General features: G+C 47.4%; 1 protein-coding gene across 1 annotated transcript in view; it reads left to right on the plus strand.

Moving 5' to 3' along the window:
- Window positions 1-22917, plus strand: part of PRRX2 (paired related homeobox 2) — a gene marked incomplete at its 5' end in the record, with an annotated part of 73593 nt that overhangs the window by 44389 nt on the left and 6287 nt on the right. The window contains one exon of the mRNA XM_019510295.1: window positions 22652-22836. Coding sequence (XP_019365840.1) covers window positions 22652-22836 — 185 coding nt within the window. The remainder of the gene's footprint in view (window positions 1-22651; window positions 22837-22917) is intronic.

Here is a 22917-nt window from a genome sequence, read left to right on the forward strand (position 1 = left end):
GCATCCATGGTTGGGGCACTGAGACACTGGTGCATCCATGGTTGGGGCATTGAGATGCTGGCGCATCCATGGTTGGGGGCTGCTGGTGAGGAGAAGCTGAGGGAACTGGGCTGATTTAGTCTGGAGAAGAGAAGACCGAGGCAGGATTTGATAGCAGCCTTCAACACCCTGCAGGGGGGTTGCAAAGAGGACGGGGCTGGACTGTTCTCAGTGGCAGATGGCAGGACAAGGAGCAATGGGCTCCAGTTTAGGTTGGATATTAGGAAAACCTTGCTCATTAGGAGGGGGGTGAAGCACTGGAACAGGCTCCCCAGAGAGATTGGGGGGGGGTCTCTGTCCTTGGAGGTTTTTAAGATCCCAGTACACAAGGCCTTGGCTGAGATGATGGCATTGGGGCTGGTCCTGCTTTGAGCGGGGGGGGGGGTTGTGACCTCCTCTCAGGTCCCTTCAAACCCTCATTTTCAGCCCCTGAGCTTATATCTGAGTGGAGTGATACCTGGCATGCGGGGAGGGAGGGGAGATTTTACTTAGCCCTAAATACCCATGGGGGCTGAGATGTGCCACAGGGTTTGCTCTGAAAGGGGGCAGGTGGGCAAGTGGGACTGGGTGGGGTGAGGTGGGGCTTTGGGGTGTCTTTGGGGGACTTGACTCTTGTTGTATGTCAGCTGCTCTTAGTTTTTCTGGATCTGCATTTCATTTCAAGGGATCATCGTTTTAATGTATTTACCGTGTATGATCATGTCACCTTGCTGTGTTGCGAGTAGAATGGATGATGATGCTTTCATAATGGATGGTGACGGTAGTGGATGGTGGTGGTAGTGGTACTTGGAGGAGGGCAGGCAGTTAGGAGCAATGAACTGGATCCCAAATTGGCTCTTTATTGAGAGGGCTGCAAGTTGAGGAACTTTGCACCCTTCTTAAACAACTCAAGAGGGATGTCCTAGAAAGCAGGATTGCCCACCCGCTGATCTAGGCAGAAGGAGCCCTAGCAGATTGCTTCCATGTTGCCTTGGTTTTCCACTTTACCTAATAAGCAAGAGCACTGCGCAAAGCCCCGGCAAACTTTTTAAGATGCCTAATAGCTGTACTGGGCATCAAATGTGCCGAAAGCTGGAAAAATGTATCTTCTCATGACTTTCTTTTGTAGTTCCCTCTGTTTAAAAAATATACAGCGCTCTACAGGACAGGTCTAAAAACTTCTACAGCTCACAATTAAAAAGAAAAACCTTTCTTTGGGATCATAACTGTAGAATTATGTGTTAATGGCTGGGATTTTCAAAGCACCCTAATGGATTTTAACCCCCTAATTTTCAATAAGATGGAACCATTATGTGTTATTAAAGAAAAAGCTTAAAATTACTGGAACACTGATTTTTAAAATGGCACATAAGTCCACCCACCAGTTTTCTGTAGAGGTGTTATAACCCTCACGTGATTAAATGCCCAGAATTAGAGAATTTATTCTTTGCCATTTTTGTTCTTTCTTTGCACTCCTGCTAAGCAGTTTTAAGGAGGTCCTTTCACTCCAGTTTCTAGCCATTTTCACTTCCTTCTTCTCGGCGACCAGCTCATGTCTGCAATTTTGGGGTTGTAAATACCGCAGGGGGAATTTTTAAATTAAAAAATAACTTTTCATTTAAATTAAAAGACACTGAAACATTTACATTAGGATTAGGAGGTTATAAAACTCAAAGCAAATGTTGAAACCAAACTACCAGGCAGTGTCCCTTTCCCAATGCCATTTGCATGTTTGTTTAAATGTGATCCACTTAGTGATCATTTTTGTTTACTTTCGGCTATTGTACGAAGACTTTCTTTTTGGAAAAGCCATTCATTTGTGAATCTCAAGTCCCTTACTGCAAATTCCTTACTCATCCAAGTTGCCTTGACAAACACAAATAAACAGTTGAAATCAATGGGACTAAACACACAAACAAGTTTTCTTTTTCTTTTTTTTTTTCGCAGACTCAAGCCCATCACTTTGTGATCAACAGGTTTAGGATAGAGCATAACATCTGCACAGAGTTGAAGCATGCTCTGAAAGGCACCAGCAGACAAATTTGTAAAGGTTTATCAGAGCCTATTGGCATCTCTACCTGCCTAAAAATCTTTGAAAATCTAGCACTCTCCCCCTGGCCTGAAATCTCTTGCGGATCTTGGTGAGGGCTAGATGTGCTCTGCACCTCCCAGGACAAAGGCCTGGGTGAGCAGCCACGGTATGTGGGGTGCTCCGGCCAACTTCACTATTGGGTGAGGGAGGAAACAGCAAGGGAAGGGAAGTTTATCTAAATACCGTTATCTCCTACAATTAGCAAAGCTCGCTCAGGAAACCCTGTGTGCACAAGCAGGTTCTTCGTTGCATTCAGCCCTCTTTAAGCAGTTTTACCTAAGGGCTAAATTCCTCCTCAGCTTAAAAAACCTATATCAGGTAAGGCCCATTCCCCAGCCCCCCTTCCTCCTCTCCAGCCTCTTCCTGTGGGGATGCATGCAAAGAGTTTGGCTCCCTCCCAGTGGTGCTCTGACAGTTTGAATGGACACGAAAGAAAATTGATACTCCGATAAATGTTTTCATATGGGGCACATCAGAGGAAGCGGGTCACCTCGTGTTTACTTTGTCAGTGGTTTTTCTCCTGCAAGGTTTGGTACTTTGGCCTCTTACATTTTTCCCTTGTGAGACGGGAAGGAAGGGGTAGAAGAGAAAAAAAAGAGAGAGAAAAGAAAAATGTAACAATTATCCCACTTTAATATTAAAGACCTCTCTTCCATGAGCTAGTTATAGATACTGACATGTAATGTTGCCTCCACAATGACTCTGCATGGCTTTTTTCCTGGGAGTCAAGCTTTGTGTTTTTAAGGGGGGATATTTCTGGCGAGGGCATATGGCAAAAATCTACGCATTTGAATTAGCAAGCAGTCACACTCAGGTTCTGGAAATAAAACATCCAAACCTTTGTGCCTTTGGTAGCAGAGCGTGGCATGGAATGGAAATGTTCCTTCAGCTCACGCTCCCCACCCCCAGGTTCAGAGGTGGATTGTTGCCCAGGCACAAACAAAATACTTTTGAGGAACTTTAAGGGAAGTTGGGCTTCGTCTGCATCCCATCCTTTGTGCCAAGAAACCCAGTGGGCACTGTAAATAGCAGAACCAGTCAATGGTGAGATGAAGAGGCTGAGCAAGGAACATGACAGGCTGCTAATTCCCGGCGTGGGTGTGAAGGCCTCCTTTGCAGAATGTGGCTCTTAAACTTGGTGACCTAAAGTTTCCTTCTGAACTGGGAGTCTAGGAAGTCCAAGTGAACAGGAAAAGCTCTGAGGGGGGGCAGGTCTGACATAGCAGAGGAAGTTACAGGTCAGGTCTGAGGCCTGTTGACAACCCAAGGCTAAGATAAGTTTGCATGAGTCTAACATGCCTACTCTATGCTTAGGTAGATGAGGGGAGCCATCCAACCCAAAGGAGCAAAAGCTTTGAATCTCCTCCAGTAGCCACTTCTCCCAATGTGCTTCCCAGTTAACTTGGGGCTGGGAGGACAGAAACAACCAGAGCCATGGGTGGGACCATCTAGTCCTCTGCTCGGGTTCAGCTGCTTTCTTTTTCCATGCCCATGAATTGCTCTGCACTGCAGCTGCTTCCCAACTGCTTCCCTGTCTGACACCCCCACCACCATCACCTTATCACTGGCGCTCTTTGGGTTTCCGCATGGCTGGCGGAGGCCATGTAGGGGGCACAGACTGAGATCACTTGCCTAGCCGGCTGCCTCTGACCAGATGAGCCAGACCCCCTGAAGGAGAGCAACTCAATTGCTCTTTCATCTTCCCCCAGCTGCCACTCAGCAGGGCTCACATCAGTAGTCCTACAGGAAAACACACTAGCTCCTGCCCCTGCCATCATCAACATCTTACATCCCTCCCTGACCTTGCCCCATGGCTCTCTGCTGACAGCTTTTGGGATATCTCTCATCGTCATGCTAGTACCCGTGCAACGGATAGAGACCAGCCGTTTTCACCACTGTGTCATCTAGACCTGCTCTGGACTTCAAAGAGCTGCCCAAGATTGCAGAGAGAGTCCGTGTTAGTTCCTAGGTTCTTGTCCTGCACTCATACCTCGAGACAATCCCTCTCTGAGCTCTGTGCGCGCTAATTCTTTCAAATTCTGGTCCCCTTCAAGAGAACAGTGATGTTCTCATTGACTTTAGAGATGCCAGGACTTCCCCATCTGCATGGAAGAGAGTATGATTTCAGGAAGAACAAGGCAAGGAAATCCTGCAGGGTGGAATGGCTCAGAAAAGTAATCTGGGGAACATTTTCTTTTGATCCCCCACTGATATAACCTGATTCTCTTTCAGTGAGCAGCAGTAGGCCGGATGGCTGCTTTCCGAACACCTGCCCATTAAAGCACTGTTTTTCTTTGCAAGCTGTATCTGCCTTTTGTGGATTCCTTATCATAAGCTAAACAAGACTTGGTTAAACCTAGAAACAGTTAAATGGTCTTTTGGGGAGGGGGGAGGCGGGGTTTGAGATACAAGCCACTTATTAAAATGAATAGTTTACAATAAATTTGGCAAGAGGCCACCACAACCTCAAATTAAAAACAGATTGAAGGACAGCAACTCCATGTGCAGGGTTAAGGTTTCTGCAGAGTGTGTGTGTACACGCACTCACAGAGTCGTTCTCATAGCGTATGTGGGCAGGAGGCTTCCTGTCCATGAAAATACACTGCACCTTCTCCCATGAGCTTACCTAAGTTGGTTTGTCTAAAATTCTTAGAAGCCATCAGATTGTCACCATTTTGGTGTGTTTCACTTGAGGCACCATCAGGGGAGACGGTTGTATTTCAGCACTGGGGGGCTTGGCACTTTCTGAGGTCTCAGGCTGAGCACCCAGAATTACCACTTGCTACAGAAAATCTCTGCCTTTGACGGAAAGAACAAAATTGCAGAGCAGCAAGGCTCAGGTTAGACAGGCAGCAGCAAGGGACCGTGGGGAACGATCCTAAAAAAAGCAGGGGGTGAACTACAAGCTTTAGTCAGTGCCTGCATGGCAATTTGTACACTTACCCACAATGTTCTGCATGTATAACTGCTTTGGTCTTGGCAGTAAACCTAATGCAATTAGGTCTCTGCTTTAACCTGGAGGGGTAGTGTTAGATTTCAGTGCCAGATGGCATTCTGGATTGGTTTACTGTGGGCTTCTCCTTATTAAATTTCAAGAAATCACTTTTTTGGGGAAGAGTGGGGGTGTAGTGCCAGGGGTCTCTGGACAGAAGCCAGTGCCTTGCATAGCAGGAATGCTATGCAATGCATACTGAATTTTTTTTTCTTTTTACTATGCAAAATCTCAGCAAACTATTGACACCCGACTGGTCTGAGGGGTCCACCAAGCTTAGAGTAGTCAGTAGAAGCAGGGTCTAGCAGGGGTACGTTTTAGTGCTTTTCTATTTATGCTTAAAATACAAATAAATACTAAACCCACATTAAAACATACTTCCATCAATATATGCTGCAATAGAGGCAGTGGTGTTAGTGAATAGAGCGCTGCACTAAGACTCTGCGGGCATGATATCTTATTCCCAGCTTCTCCCATGGCTCAGTTCCCCTTTCTGTAGCCTGGCAATGTTGCAGCTTCCCTCCATTACAAAGTACTTTGAGGTTTGCAGGTGAAGAGTGCTCAGTAGGAGCCAGTACTTTCATTTCATCCTTAACCTTGCTCTGTTGGGCCTGGAGTACAGAAGAAGCCTTTGGAAAAATGGGCCTGGAAGACAGAATAAATGGGCTCTGTTCTCAGTCCTGCCCGTGATTCACAGCATGATGTTGAGCATGGTGTTACTGTCCATGCCACCACACCAGTTAGGGCCCTAGGTCTCCAGTTAGATCTCAGAGCCACAGTGTCCCACGTATGAGCAGTCCTATGCAACCACATGGTGCCCCATCAAATTAATCATGGTGGGCTCAGGGGTTTCATGTACACAGAGCCCATGGCATGATGGGGGGGACGTTAAATGGCCAACAGTTTAATGATTTCAAGGGTTCTAGGTTCTTTACAACTCTGACTGCTTATTGTAGAGCCTACATTTAGACACCCAAGTTTGAAAGTGTTGTTCTTGACCTCCCTGTGTTTCTCTCTCCCCAGCCATGCAGAGGGAATAATTATATTTCTTATCCACTTAGGCAAAACAGCTTTTTGGTTAGACATGAGAGAGTTTTCAATGGAGCATATCTGCAAACCAGCAAAGGGTCACATTTTCAATGATTCAGCCACGTGAATCTGATTAACATTAATTAATTACACAGCTCTTATCCCACTGAAAAAATGTGTCACCTGTTATGTCAAGAGCATTCGCCAGGAAGATCTTAGTGCCTTGGAGGGTTTGGAAAAAGACTTGTACGGTCACAGTCCTATGTACTGAGAGACACTCTAAAGCATCCAAGCCAATGCTAGGAGGACAAGGGCAGAACTCAGGCATTATTGTGCCAGCGTGTGGCTTTTGTATGTGGAGAGATCACTGTGAATTAGAGTAGATCTAGGAGTTGGCACAGGCAGGTTCTAGTTTTGCCTTTCCCATCATAGTGTGTTTTAGGCAAGTCACTGCACTCAGTGGCGGCTTTAAGGAAGGGCAATCTGGGTGACCGCTTGGGGCCCCACACTTCAGGGGGACCCAAAATTTTGCAACAAATGTCCGACTTGCTTATAGGTCATCAGAATTAAGCCTCCAAGGGGCCTCAAATGCCTCTCTTGCCCAGGGCCCCAACAATCCTAAGGCCACCACTGCTGCGCTTCTCTGCACTTCACTACCTCCGTCTGTAAAATGGGGATGATAAGGTTTACTGCACAGTGCTATGAGGAAAGACAATACAGAGATGTTAAAAGATTTCATTGTCTGGAGAATCTGGGTGGTCACTCCACGGACTCCCGCTGCACTACTGTTATCTATACGCGTGTACAGGGTTGTCATAAATGGTATGGGCTACAGGACGGGACTGCAGCAAAGCTGCCTTCATCAGGGTCTGAACTGATTGTACTTCCCCACAGCAGAAGCCCTTAGCACATCTGTTAACTATCACCCATGTTGTCACTCTCTCTCTCTCTCAGCTATATTTTTCCCTTACTAATTTTAAAACTTAAAAAACAAAACATAATGCACTGCATAAAATGTGTTAGCAAAACAAGGAGATGAAATGAGTCCCATGTGGGGGAGCATGGGCCTGTTTCCAGAGGCCCAGTTGTAGCTGCAGTGCAACCCTTTAACCAGCAGAGCAAGGAGGATGCACGAGACAACCAAAAATTGTTTCTTTTCCACCAGGAGATGGTTTCCCAGCCTTTAAGTGCTGGCTTTGGGACAGGGAGACTATTGTAGTGATCCAGGACAACTCCTTGCAGAGGCTCACAATTACTTTAGAGAAGAAAATAAAAAGTTCTTGGTCCCCTCCAGCAGCAACATGTCATTCTGTGCTTGGGCTGATTCAGTCCCTTCCCACTGGCTCTCCTGGTTCTGGCAAGGCCAACACAGCCTTCCAGGAACAGACCCCGCTTTGGGAGGGACTTGCTCACATCAGCTGTGCCGAGAGCTGGAGTGATTTAGTCATTAATCTTTCATCTCCAGCATGCAAGAGCAAAAGGAGGCACACTAGTGTGGTATGAAGAGCAGGAATCAGGAGATCAGGATTGTGTTTCAGGCTTTGCCCCTGACTTTGCCCATTGCCTAGTGCAAATCACTTCTCTCTGCAATGGCTCATCCCTCCATTTACTAAAATTAAGGACATAATGCCTGCTTTTCAGAGTTCCTCATAGGAAAGGCAGCGTAAAAGTTTGTCTAATAATAACATGCTGAAAGGCCATGGCTTCAGCAATGCAGGTCATGATACGACCCGTCCACCCTGTTGCCTACCATAAGGTAAGCAAATCAGTTTCTTTGATCCATTCTGTAACAGGGGAAACACGAGAACAGAGCATTACAATCAACTCTAAAAGACTGTAGCCAGCTTGTCCAGAAGAAACCTCTGACTGACTGACAGAGATAACAGACTCATGCCATGCACCATAGGGAGTACAAGAATAAAACCTGGTCTTCAGTTATATTCTAGGCTCTGATTTTTGGTTTTGAGTTTTGTTTTGGGGAGGTGAGGTGAGGTGGGGGGAGGTTGAAACACCAGCTGAGTTTCGCCTGAGAAAATGATTCCATGATTGGATCCATTATAAATAAGGACAAAAGGAAAGCAGAAGTAATGATATTGATATGACATAAATGGTTACAAAACTGAAAGGCCCTGAACTATACAGGCAAAAATCCAATCAGACTTTCAGGAAGTTTCAGGAGTATTTGGAGACGGGTTTGTGGTCAAAGCCACTTCAACAAAGAAGCCTCATCTCTGCTGTATGGTAGATCTTGCTGTCTCCTGGGGTGGTTCCTCCCTCTAAAACATCTGTACTCTCTGTCTCTCTCTCTAGCGTTTTTACCCATGGCTTCACCAACATCCTGAAAGCAGTGTCAATGATTCTTCTTTTAGGTTTAATGAGAACCATGTGGATAAGACTCCTAAACTACTCTGAACACTCACTCACTGCCTCTGGAGTGAATTTGGATCTGGTGAAATGAACTGATCTGCTGGAGACCTGTCTCCTTTGCCGAGGCTACCAAAATCAAATAAAGGCAGACAAGAAGACCAAATGAGAAAATAAGGATAGGAATGAAGGTCATAGGTGCAAACTGAAGGACCCTGAATGATTCCCACTCCTCTGCAGCTCAGTCCCCAGTGAACCTAGCCCAGCTCTGGCGCCTTCTGTTTATTCACAGATGAAGTAGTAACAGGGCAAGACTCCCTCGCCATTCTGCCCCTGTGCTCTCCAGGGTCTTTCTCTGCTGCTTTCAATCTCCATAGCCCATTCAGCCCTTAGCTTTTCTCTTGAGCCTGCCAACAAGGGGCCAATTAATGCCCACTGCATTAATTGGTGTGTGACAGACTAGGGTGAGATCACGTAGAAAGCCTTTCAAATAGGCCTTTGGACTGCTGTCAGCCAGCACCGGATTTGAGCAGGCGACCTAGGAATGCAAGGCCTTAACCTCTTTAAATCTTACTTTCCCCCTTTGCAAAATAGGGATATTATCTTGCAGGCTTAATTAGGTAACTTTGGTAAAGTGCTCCAAGGAGGAAGAGAGCTTTAAAATTGCTAACTACTGCTGGCACAGACTGGGATAGGAACAGCAACAGCACTGTGTAAATAGGCATATATTATTGTATTTCTCTGATAGTAGTGTCTGGGGGAATTCAGCTCGGACCCGTGCCCCTTTGTTCTGGGCAATGCGGACATAGAACATGAGATGGTCTTCGCTTCCAGGAGTTTAGTCTCTAAATACAGTAACGTGACCCCCACTCCTGTGAGGAGCCGAGGCACAGGGAGAGTTAGGGCTAGATCCTCAAAGGGATGTAAGCGCCTAAATCCTTTGGAGGATCTGGACCCATGAGACCTGTCACCGTTACCCCCAGACAGTGTGGCAGAGGCAGGAATTTTACTATATCTCCCAATTCTTAGTCCACAGCCCTCACCACAAACCCATGAACTCAGCCCCTAAAAATGAACGCAGTCAAACCACACCAAAAACCACCCAGCATGGCAGTGCATGGATGAAGCACACTCCAGCCAGGGGAACCCAAGAGAAGGTCACACACACAAGTAGGGAGACCATCCCTTCATGTCACTCAATTAGTTCACGACACTTTAAAGAAGAAGTGAATTCACCCAAGCAAGCAGCAGACAGCTTGAATTTTAACCTTCCCTTTTTTGTGTGGGTTAAAGCCAGACCCAGTGCAACCCAAACTCCATTTCTTTTGTGATTTGATTTCCGCTGCAGTTCCATCTGTCATAGAACTGCAGGAGATTTGACACAATAGACCAAAGAGGCTACTTTGGAGCCATTACAGTGTATTGTGCAAGGCAGTAATTACAGCCTTTTTAGAATGCATGTAATTCACTTGGCAGCTCTTGAAAGCTCAGCTCTGGGTTGTAGTGACCCACGGTGGTGCACGGAGGTGGCCTCAGGAGGGAAGTTTTGGTATACAAATCACTGACCCAAGAGAGCAGCACAGCTTGCTCACAGCCATTCTGGATTCCCCAATAAATGCCAGCCTTAACCATGTGCAGACAATAATTCCAAACACTGGGAGCCCTGAGCCATTGCTCTGGTTACAGATCTCAGTCCTTATGTGCTCTGGCCTGTTGATATAAATGCAGCAACTAGCATGCTGTTTGTGATGGGAAGTTGCTCTGATTCCAGTCAGGCACCACTGCAAAAAGTACAAACACGGTAAAAACTGCTGCATCCCCTGGCTTGCACATGGCACATAGCCATGGTTGGCCTGGGAGAGACACAGCCCACCTAGGCCACACCAGCTCTGAGCCCATTTTCAATCATTTGCAATACCAACAATTTGCTGCGACGACAGGCCTTCGGTCATGGTCATCCATGAACAGCTTGGGCCCTCCCTAATTTCCATCCTGAGCTACACCATGGATTTGTACTCGTGTTTTTTACCTGCGTTCTGCTGCTACAGGTAACACCTTTGGGGTGTACATTAAGGGGCAGCTATACCAGTGTCTTAAGGTGCATGGCTGTAGCAGAGAGAGAAATCTGCATGAAATGTGCTGGGCTCAGCCTAGTACCCATTGGACAAGTTTCTCCACGTGAGCACACAAAGGACTGAATCGCTCCAGGATGGCAGTTTCGCCCCAGAGGTCTGCAGCCATGAAAATGGAGCTCTCCTGAGAAAACGCCTGCCCTGTGTAGTGCCTGTGCTGCTGAAGGCTTCTTGGCCCATAGCTGTCAGTCCAGTAGCTTCAACTTCCAAACACTACAAGGCAAAAATTCACTCTGTCTGCACACGGACACACACGTGGCAGTGGAGGAAGTTTGGAGGAAGGGTGGCTACACCTTGCCACCTTCCAGGATGCAGCCAACAGACTGCAAAGAGAAGAGTCAGAGACCTAGACAAGACTCATGTAGAAGGAGCCCAAACCAAAGCCCCAGGCTCAAACACTCCCATCCTTGGCTGTGGGATAAAGGTGTGACCTTCACTTGTGTCAACAGTCCTCCCTCCATAAACCTTCTGCTACCCATTGAGGCCCTTCAGCCACCCAAGTGGAGGACTGCTCTCTGGCGATTACTGTTGATGACTTGTATTACAGTAGCACTTGAAAGCCCAGTCATGAACTAAGACATCACTGTGCTTAGCAGTGTACTAGGTACTGAACAAACTTACTCATGTCCTGAAGCACCGAGCAACCCTTTTGATTCAACCTCTTATTTGGTGATGGGGTTTGTCCCTGGACAACGCAGAGCATTGTCTCCCCAGCTCTAAGGGTGCCGAGTACAGTTGCAATTTGCAGGCATGCTCCATTGAAAATAACTTAGGAATAACTGTAATTGAAAATAACTCCATTGAAAATAACTGTAGCAGCAAAATAACAATTACCAATTAATGCAGTGGGACTTAGGATCCTAAGTTCTGTTTTGAAAGGGACTCAGGCCAAATTGTTAATGGTAGTTAGGTGCCTAACAGTGGCTGAATACAGTAAAACTTAGGATCCTGAGTCTTGTAGGAACTTATGAATGTTTTTGCCTGAGATGCACCACCTTTTCCAGCTCCTCCAGCCCCTAATAGCTCTGGAAAGCAGATGGTTTTAACCCTTTGGAGCACTAATGCTGTGATTCCATGGCCAGCCCTTGGTATTTATTTATGATACTCGCTCTTGCTTACAGAGCCCTCCTAGAAACTGGAACATGAACACACCATTCCCTACTGATTCACCCCCTTCCCCCCCAGCTGGGCAAATGCACTGCATTTAGTCATTAATGACTTCCACGTACATAAGTGTCTCTGTGCCAGAACAGCTTCGCTTGTGCCCTGGCCTTGCCCATATACATGCGACTCTTGAGGATATGCTTTGCTAGAGAGCTTTGGCAGAAGTACAGTTCTGTAGGCCCCGCTGGAAGAAATGCCTAGAGTTCATTTACAAATATGTGTTGGTAGTCTGAGGATTTCATCAGCACGAATGTAGTGATTGCATGGGCACTAGATCCATGTCTGGTGTAAATAAATGGAGCTGCACTGACTTTGGTGGACCTCTGTGGCATCACACTGGCCAAGGGTCAGACTCGCGGCATCTGTCATCATTTATTAGTTGTACTGAAGAAGTAGCTGGGAACACAAACACGTGCCAGGTGCTGCGTAAGCACAAAACATATAGGCAGTCTCTGTCCCAGAGAATTTACAATCGGAGATCATTCTGCTCTCAGGACCCAATCCAGCAGCCAAATAGCCTTACTGAGGCTCGTGGGTTTATTCCCATGGGGAAGGATTCCTATGGGTAAGGGTGGCAGTGAAGTTTGTGGCACAGAAAGGCTGGTCTGGGTGGTTTCTGGCTGGTGCAGCCTGCAGCTCCATAACTATAAAATAGTCTGCTGCTGCCTGTCAGTGAGTGGAAGGGAAAGACCCTCACGGGAGAGCTTTGGCCTCCTTCTCAGTCAGGGCTTTCGCTGCTCCTTTTAAACAGAGACACTTTTCCCCAGCAAAACTGGCAGCCTGTAAAAACGTGTCAGCGTTTCAGCTTTTTCACAATTAATGAGGTGAAACATCCTCGGAAACATTTTGCTGTAATGTTTCTACAGTAGCCGAGACTTGCCCCCCTCTTAAATTTTTCATGTCCTTCACTTGCACCAGGAAAGTTTCCTTCGGATTCAGCAGTTTTCTGGACTCTCCCTCCCCCCGCACACACATTCCTCTTGAGCTCGGTTCCTTCCACAATGAGCTCGTTCGTGGCTTTTTGTTCGAAAACTCACCGCAGAGTGGAAAAAGCCATGGTGGTGGGAGGGCTGGGTATTGCTCCCAGAGCCAAGTCTCAGGGCTTCTTGCATATTTCCTCCTGTCGGGTGGTTTTGCTCCAGTTCCTAGCAGCACGGCATGCCCTCAACCTGACGCCGCTGCTGAACGCCAAAGTTTCTCTCCGCTAGGTGTTGATCATCAGGGCCAGCTGTGCACGATCCAGGAAGATAGCTTCCCTCGTCTCCATATTAGAGCAAGGAAAACGACCTATTACTTCCAGCCAGTTAACTCCAAGTTGGTGCTTTGCAGCTTGGGCTCACAGTGGACACTTGATCCTTCAGGGATCCAATCAGACTGAATGTACAGTATGTGATTTATGCAAACAGCACAGTAATCACTGCCATAAAAGCTCTCCGCTTAGTCCTCAAATGCTTTTCTGGCAACAGAATAGCCCATGAGGGACTGGCTTGATCAGGGATTGGCTTTTAATAGGAGAGGTAGAAAGAAGGTAAGGATAAGCATTATAGCTAAGCTTGGCTTGCTTGGGGAAGAAGGTAAAGATACGCCCTATAGCTAAGCTTGGCTTGCTTGGGGAAGAGGTCTGAATCTGGGTCTCTGCACTGGGAAGACAATTTCAGCTCGCTCTCACAGGGTGGTGCCATCTGCCGTGGCTTGGTTATCTCAGCACAAATGAGAACTTGCTGTCCGCCATGATCCAAGACATGATCCTGCTGTCAAAGGCACCAGAGGGAAGGCAGGACAATTTACTGAGTTTGCTTCATCAAAATGGGACCCACTGCTGTAGCCACGTGGTCTGCATTGCATGTTCTCACAGGTCCCCAGGGCCTTCACTGTTGGCAGAGAGCTCAATGGGGAGCCTGTAAAGCTGCACGCAAATCCCTGACACATTCCAAAAACCTAACCATGGCTGATACAGAGGGCCCCTGAAGCAGGCCAAGTGGGTACCTGCTTCTAGGCGCAGCTCAAGCAGTTAGTGATACTCCATCCTGGCCCTGATGACTTGGGACCAGGCTCCACTGCTCCCTTGGGCTGGCCCAGCCCCTGTTGCAGGGAGTCCCCAGTCTAAGTGGGGACTGGGAAGGGTGCCAGTATGGGAAGGCTCTGGCTTTTGATGGTACCCAGCACAGCCCATCTTTCTCAGTCATCAGACTACGGTGCCTGGCCTGTTTGGTACATGGATCTAAATGGACTTGTGAATCCCTTTGCTCAATGGACCTAAACTGTTTTGTTTCCTTGTTTTTTTCTTTTTTTCTTTTTTTGTCTGTTTTTTTTCCAGGTGGGTGGGTGCTTCATGGAAGATTCTAGTGTCACCAAATCAGGGCTCTCTAGCCTATTGCATAAATGTTGGTCTAGCCAGGGAATTGCCAACTGAGGGCAAACCCCTGCACCAGGAAGTTAATTAGAGCTTTGCCATTGGGCTCCAGTGGGCACAAGATCCAGCTCTTAGTAGGCGCAAGGTCAAGGGTGGAGCTCCTGGAGGACAGTGGCTGGTCCTCTGCCTTTGTTTGAAAGCTTGGCCCATCACCTTTTGGTATAATGCACCATGTTCTCAAAGCCAGCAGTTCTCAGTGAAGGCTGTGTGGTTCATCTCATTTCATGCTGGCAAGGCCTTTTCTGAGAAGTAGCAGAAAAGGAACCTTAAAGTCAAAACCAAAGTACAGATTGGTAACCTCATGATCTTGAGAAGGTAGTTTTAGACTTGCTCTCAAGTGGGGCGTGGGGAGGCAGGCTAGTTATATGGCTTGTCTGTGATTCTCAGGAGATTTGGGTAATCTTCCCAGCTTTGCCTGCCAGATACTAGATGGCACTAGAACTTCCAAGACACAGTTTCCCTTGGTTTCCTGTCTGTCCTGTCTAATTGAGGTGATAAACTCTGTTGGGTGGTGACTGTCTCTCACAAGGTGTCTGTGCAGCGCCTGTCACCACTAAGCCTTGACCTCACTTGGGGGCTACAGCGATACCACCATGAACACCAATAAATCTCTGCCACAGAGCCTGGAGCGAACACAAGCACTATTGCTGACCTGGCTGGAAGCAGGTTTGGCCTTGTAGGGCCCGATCCTCTGTGGTGCTGAGAGAAATCAATGGGAGCTGGGTGTACGGAGAACCTCACCGGAAGCTCTCCTCATCCTGCAGGGTCAAACCCATTGGGAGCATCTACACATGCTTTAATGTTCTTTAGCCTATTTTAATGTGCATTAAAGCGTCATAAAAAAATATGTGTTTTCACTAATGAGCATTAAAATAGGCTAATGCACCTTTTTCTAGTACCTCACAATGGAGGTACTAAATTTAATGCACATTAGCCAAGGCGCATTAATGAACACGTAGATGCTCCCACTGTCAATGACCCAATGAATCTTAACTGCTTCCCACATACGTAAGGCAGAGGAATCCTTCCATGGCAAACAGCTGTGCAACCACAGGGTGGAAGAAAAAAGCTTGTACCCCAGGAAGCAACATATCGAATTGTATGTCTTAGCCTAAGAGATGAAAAGCAGGTCCCAGAGCAAACCTCAGCTTGGTTACACAAATTGAGCTGGCTTTCCAAGTGAGAGCAGACAGTTCAAAACCTGGACGCTGGCAAGCTCCAGGGAGGCTGTGCCCGAGTGTAGTCCTGTACATACTTCTGCAGTCTCTATTTGTGTTGTGCTGCACAGGCCAAATCCAATAGACGGATTCCTTAAAAACAACGTGGCGGGGGCAAGCAAATGTTTGCAAAAGTCCAGGAACTTCATTACTGCTCAGGCACAACAGACCTCATGACATAATTTCTGCAGATTAAATATTTATGGTAGAGTTTTTGGTTCCCATCACATCTATAACTGTCAAATAGGAAATTCAGTGCAGTCAAGTGGTGAGAGTAGGGAAATGAGCTCTCCAGACAACTCAGGACCTGATTTTTGCTTTCCTCCTCTGTGAGACTCCTGGATCAGGAAAGCAATCCATTCCTGTTCAAGCCTGTACCAAAAGTTTAGTGGGTTTGAAGCTGGGCACATGGTCCCCTGCTGTCTGCAACAGGAGTGCTTTCCCAAATCAGGATCCAGAAAGAAAATGAGAATATTGAGGATACTTGGTGATGTTTAGGAGTTAGAGCAGGTGACTAGGAGTCAGAACTCCTGGGCTCTCTTTTCAGCTGACTTGAAATACGGCTTTCAGCAAATCACTTTACCTCCTTGTGCTCAGGTTCTCCATGCATCTCCCTCCTGGGAAGAATGTATGAAGCTGAATTAATTAAGATCTGTAAGGTGCTTTGAGTTCCTCAGATGAAAGATACTAGCAAAAGGGCAAATTATTTTTGTTCAAGGGAAGAAAAAGATCTAGAAAAAAAAAATCTACTCTGCAGGCCTGTATCATTTACTTGGCAGATTAATCCAAAGGGAGACATTTAATATTGATTTCATGATTTAAGGAATGAGTTAAACAATTGCACATGAAGTCTATGTGGACATCATTATGATAGCTCCTTTGGTTTCCCTGGACTATATAAAGGGAGTCCACATGTTTACTGAGACAGACCATGGGAGAAACGAAAGACATTGTTTTTCCAAAGGATTTCTTGGCTGTAAAAGGCTCCACCACCCTGCGGCTTCCCTGATTAAGGCCCAGCGTTAATTTGTTAAATCCACATCAAGTGCCCAGAGAACCAGTTGTTTATTTTTGCTAATTCAGCCGGCCGAGATCAAATTGGGGTTTTATTTGTTAAGGATAAACGTTAATTAATAAAAGCTATTTATTTGGTTAGAGCCGGCTGCAGCCTCAGGGTCATATATGCCGTGATCATTATTTCAAGGAAAACAAACGCAAAATGTCTCTCAACAGTCTGAAAAAGGCAGAAACTTAGAGGGCTGAATTTATTTGTCTTAGGAAGAATTTACAGCTAATTCCCTTTAGGCTAGTTCAACCCTTAAATTATACTGAAAAAGAGAGGAAAAAAAGGAATTGCTGGGATGGGAGAGGGGAAGGTAGGGAAGAGAGCGGAAGTGACTGCAAAGAAGATTTGATCCTTTGGCTGGGGGGAAAGAAGTACAGCTGAAAAGGCCTTTGGCAAACTGCTCGCTAATAAATGGATCATGTGAAATAACGCACGAGATTGTGCACTGCCCAGGTTCTTTTCTTCCTTGTAGCGTAACGAGGCGAGATTTAATGGCAGCACTCATGGGCACGGATCCGCACCCACCCCTCCGGCCCCCAACTGCTGCATCAGAGGGGTGGAAGATTGTGTATTCATTGTCCCAATCGTAACGGTTTACGAGCAAAGTGGGCTGCATGTTAGCAAGGGTGGCTGAAAACTGTGGGAACAAGCACCTTCTCCTGCACCAGCCAGTGCAGAGAAGGAGCTTGCCCAGTCCAGGGGGAAGGCAGGACACTTATCTTCTGCTCTCTTTTTGCCTTATTTTAACCCCTAGACTTATCTCTATCCCTTCCTCACAGCAGCAGAGCCATTTAACTGTGAGTACCGTAGCACCAGGACTGTTGTGCCAGCCAATCCATCCTGGGCGAACCACGAGAACTTTGTACAACCTTCCCTAGGCAACAGGCCACCACAAGCTTTCATGGAGCTAAGCTTGGCAGCACAGTGATCAGATCCCTGCTGTCCCTGTACTCAGAGCCTTCCTGGAGCCACAGGATTAGGCCCTAAATAAACAACGGATGGCTTGAATTTCAGAGGCACAGCTCTCACCGGCTTTGGGCAGCTCCAACCGGCTTCAGAACTTAGGCCAATGCTCCTTTAAATTCAGTTTGAAACCAAAGCCAGGAGAGACAGCGTTCCCATCTGGAAGATGCAGACAGGCCTCAAGGACTGAATTCCAGCACAAAAGAGAAAAGATCCCTCTGAGCATGGCCACGACAGGAACAAGACGCTGGCCTGCATGATGGAATACCATTACCGCAGCCCCTTGGAGCAAGCTCTTTTGCTAGGTAATGGAAAATTCGATGGAGATAAGTTAAGGTGAAGGAATCAAGAAACTCCACTCCTTGAGTTCAACCCTGTAGGTCTGAAGTGCAGCTGGTTTTCTGATGTCTCCGCTCAGCACAGGATTCCTAAAGAAAACCGATAAAAGCCAGAGAAGGAACATGCAAAATCAGAAGAATGGACCTGCTCTGCACAGAACACGAATAGCACAGGACAGGCTCTGGCACCAGATCCCGCTGTCCAAGACCTCAGCAGGCACTGCACCTGCAATGCAGGGTCAGATCTTTATTTTGAGAGAGCAGTTTTCCTCCAACCTGCAGGCCCAAGCCTGCTCTCGTTGAAGCAAATGACAAAACCCACATCAGCGTCTTTGGGAGAAGGCTCAGACCACCTTCACTGCTTTACTGAGTTGCCTGATGGAATTACAGTGTCACACGAATCATGGCAAGGAAGAGGAGAAATGTAGAGAAGTAGGCAATGGAGGAATGTGATGCTCAGAAGAAGAGAAATCTAAGGGCTGTTTGTTTCAAAGGAGCCTGACAGCATTTAGCCCCCAGGCTAAAATGTTCAGAAGTACCCACGGGGCTTTACAATTTTCAAATTTGGGGGCATTGACATTTTTCAGAAGTAACTTCAGTTCCTAAGTCCCGCTGACTTCCAATGATGGAGGCACATTGGAGCCTTGTCTCAGGTTTGCAAAACAGTAAATAGACTCTTAGGTCACTTTTGCATGGTTGCAAACATCATCCCCCCTCTCCTCCCCCCTAGTCATTGGGAGCTGGACATCCAACACACTTGAGTATCCCCGACAAATTCCTTTGGAAGGCTTAGATCTTGGACTGGATTTTCAAAACCCACTAGCTGATAACAGCTATGTCTAACCACAAAACTTACTGTTCCCAGGGGTGGCATGCTAAGCATTCTGTGCTGCCTGGTGTGAGCTGCCTCCTAAACCAGAAAGTGCAGCTAATTAGCAGGACAGGCTAATTACTTTGTGGGTAGGCTAACTGACACTGTCACTAAGCTGCACAAATTAGTCCACCCGAAGCGCTGTCCAGAGATACCTTGCTTCCAGTTTAGCAAGCTTCCTGTCTGGAGCAGCTTGAGGGCCCTGCTGGCAAGGATGGTAAGTTTACTGCATAGGCATAAGCGGAGAGACACAAGTTCCACTGCAAGCTCAGAGGGCTTTTTCTCCTGCGTCTCTTCAGGGACTTTTGATAATCCCAGCCTTCATCACCGAACTGCTCAGACTCCAGTGATGCACGGGACAGATGTGATGCTAAAGAGACAGCGAGAATCTGCCTTGTGCTTTGTCCGAGACACACGCAAACCTGGTATGAAACTACAGCTTCCCTCCATGCCGCTGCGTTCCACTTCACTCCGATTACCCCTGGCAACTCTGTTTTTCTTCCCCGAGTTCCCGAGCGGTCTCTCTCCATTTTTTCCCCTGCAATGTCATCTTTCATTATTCAGTAATGCTATCCCTTTCCCTCCCTACCCCCCTCTTTATTTTTTTCCCCTCAGAGGAAATTGTAATCAGCGGAAGATAAATACACCATAAAAAGGCGGCTGGGGGGAATGTTTCAAAAGTCCCCTCTGACCTCCAGGTTGGACAATCAAGTCAGTGTCTCCAAATGGGGCCACAAATTAACAAAACTATGGCAAAGGCAAACTTGCAAACTCCCTCCGTGGCTACGTCCCCTCCCTTGAGCAAGGTCTGCAGAAGCCCTTCGCGGAGGGGAGCGGGAAGAAAGGAATATGGTGCCGAGCTATTTCTGAGTTTCCATAATTAACAAGTCTTATTCTTGGAAAAGCATCAGTATGGGAAAACACTTCTAATTCCTGGTTGAAAATCCCAGAGAAGCCAGTCAAGCAAGGCTTCCTCCTGTGAGTCGGAAAGTCAAGCGCTGATGAGGTTATCTGATGGCATGGAAGCCTTTGGCATGAAAAAGCAGTGGCTGGGCAGCAGAGTTAGCTTTGGATTTGGGGCCAGATGTGCGACTGTACAAGGCAGAGGTGGGGGTGGGGACTGGCCTTCACTCAGTTCAGTCCCCCTCATTCCCTGAAGGCATGAAAATGGGACATTTGCTTATATTTGTTCCTGAAGGCTGATTCCAGCTTTGTAAGGCATCTTTTTCTAGAATGGGAGATCGCTCCCAACCCCGTGTGCTGTAAACCTGTCAGATGCATGCCACTGGCAATTAGAGTGGCATTTATCTGGTCCTGTCATCCCACGCATGGGAAGCGCTCCAAAGCGTGAGCTAAGTGAGAAAAGATGTTGCTTCATTATGGGGCAGGAGAACCCTGTCCGAAGCTAATTAGAGGAGCCAGACAGGTACGCCCAGGCGCGGAGCCTCCTATGTGCAATCAACAGCGCAGTTGGGAGGAAGGGAGGGGGGGGAAATCACATGACGAAAAATTCGTCTGGCAGCAAAGGGCTCATGTGTAGGGCTTTGGGAACAAAGGTACGCTGTGCGCCGGGCCAGGATGCAGCTATCTTTCGAGTGAACATTTGAGTAGGTGGGAAAGGCTTTCGCCAGCTCACAATAGCATTTAAGAGCGTCCCTGGAATGTCCTGTGTGGTTTCTGCGGTTCAGGAGAAGATCTCTCTCGTACATGCTTTAGGGGCTCTTTGAAACTAGCAGTGGGGCCCGAACAAAAATCCTGGATCTCCGTGTCCTTAGACTTTGCAAAGCTCAGACAAAAATATGATCCGTCCCGCTCTGCACATGGAATCATGCAGCGCCGGCTCGTTTCAGATGCCAGCCCTGCACGGAAATCATCTGGCACCGCCGGTCTGTGATCGAGCTGGGACCCGCTCCCATTAAATTCCATGTGAGTTTTTCTATTGACTTCAGGGATCAGCTCTTGTAAAGAGCCCTGCTTGGCCAGGGTGCAAAGGAGGCAGACAGACTGGACGGGTTCTTGTGACAGCATATTCTCCCCAAATTGCTTCAAGTGGGAAATCTATATGTCTTTTAGCAGACCAAATTTGGGCAGAGAGAGAAGCAAGTCAGTCTCTGGACCAGGGTGCTCAATCCCAACCCTAGTCCATGGAGCCATGGCATGCATCCCAGAGGTTGAGAAATTTGGTGATGGAGAAGCAGTGGCAATTAATACTGTCAGACTCTCAAGTCCTCCCTCCCACATGGCCAGGTCAGGGCTGGGCTATGCCCTTTCCCCACATATGGCTGGATTGGGGCCAGATCGCCCTCCTGTCCTCCTCCACACAGCTGGATCAGGCCCAGCTGCACCTGCCCAATATACAAAAGCACCTATGGACAGACCTAAAACTGTCCATCCGGCCCACAGGGAAAAGAGGTTGAGCACCACTGCTATAGACATATTTTAACAGGCATGAAACCACGTGGGCTGTCGAGAAATGTAATCACATTCTATATAACCGCAATGAAAAAGCTATAGGATTGAAGGAGGAGGAAGGTCCTCTTTTTATTGGACTTAGCAACCTCCAGGCTGTAATCTTCCCATTCAACCCAAGAGCACGATTCACAAAAGCCGCGGGAAGGGCTCATCACATTCTGCAGGCCCCGTCCACCAGAGACGGCTCCCAAGCACTGGCTGGGTTTGGGCCCAGGCTCCGAGAAGGGGCTGGGAGAGTAGAGACTTGAGTTATTTTTTTTAATTCAGAGGCTCATTCACTCTCTGAAGAAAAACAAAACCAAAAAAGGAGTTTCGCTAAAAGGGGCAACTGTAAAATAGAGGCTGGCAGCACATTTGAGGCTCTCTGCACGATCACCGGGGGAGGGAATTCTCGGAATTTTATTTGTGAGCCTTCAAATGGGAAGCGCAGCGGAGCCCAGACGGCCGGCTCCTGGGTAGGGGAAAGCACGTCCTCCTCGCTCCTTCGGTTCCTGGATGCACCTCGCCTTTATTTCATGTCGAACCCAAAACACGGCACCTCTCAAAACATCCTTCCCCCGTATTGGGTGTTTGCTGGTGTTTGGCCTTTTCTGGCTCCAGGGACTTACAGAGCTGACACAGAATATAAAGCTATGTGTAAGAAAACGATCAGAAAGCGACTGCCAGAAGGTTGTCACTCCTCCGAGTGCCTGAGGCCTTGGGCAGTTCATCATATACCTCGGTGTAATTTATGTTGGTTTTTGTATGCAGTAACATCTTTTGATGCCGGCGTATGGTCCCGTGACCAGCACGACCATAGCCCGTTTACCAAGTAATTGTTCAGTACAGCCAGGGAGGTAGTGATGTGCTACCTCATAACCTCTGATTTTGACATATAGTGCACAAACCCAACATAACCCTGCTATAAATCAATGAGATGTCATAAACCTATTAACATTTCAAACAATTCAAAAATGCTTTCCCGCCATTAGGTACAAATTGAAGCCAGATGCTTCACTCAGGGAAAGAATAATTAAGCAAGATTTCCAAAAAGAATTAAAAGCCCCCTCCCCCCCAACAACATATTCTCCCTTCTAGGCCTCCGTAAACAACTTCCAGGACAGGGCTGCATGCACTACCCCCATCTGATCATGTTAGAGACAAAGTGAGAATGAATGCTACCCCAACTGAAGCCCACAATTTGCTATATTCAGGCCTGGATCTGTGCCCAAAAACTTTTGCTAGAAAGATGGACCAGTGACAGACCTGGGTTCAATATTTCATGAGTGAACAGAGATAGAAACAAAGACTACATGTGAACAGAAATCTCAAGGTCTTGGTACTATTCAGTCCCAGCAATGGTTGGCCAGGAGATCTTAAAACCTGGATCATTCCCATTCCCGCTGAGTATAAATGCCTCCCCCTCCACCCCCACCCCTCAGAGCATGCTTGTGTTAACAGGGCAGAGAGGGAGCAGCGGGTTTTCTGGAAGTCATTTGTACCCAATCTCTCTGCAATGGTCTCTTTTGAACTCCCCGCAGATGAGAGTCTGAGTCCAAACTGTGGTGCTACCAAGAGGAAGAAGAAGCAGAGGAGGAACCGCACCACATTCAACAGCAGCCAGCTCCAGGCTCTGGAGAGAGTCTTTGAGAGGACACATTACCCAGATGCTTTTGTGCGAGAGGAGTTAGCACGGAGGGTGAACCTCAGTGAGGCCCGAGTCCAGGTGAGCAGAGGTTGCAAGGGGTGGAGAAAGCAGGCCTCCACCTCCTTCCACAGCCCAGTATCCCTTGGGGCCATCTGGAGC

This window comes from Gavialis gangeticus, unplaced genomic scaffold (genome assembly GCF_001723915.1).
Source record: "Gavialis gangeticus isolate Ggan-Ray unplaced genomic scaffold, GavGan_comp1, whole genome shotgun sequence".
Lineage (NCBI taxonomy): Eukaryota > Metazoa > Chordata > Crocodylia > Gavialidae > Gavialis > Gavialis gangeticus.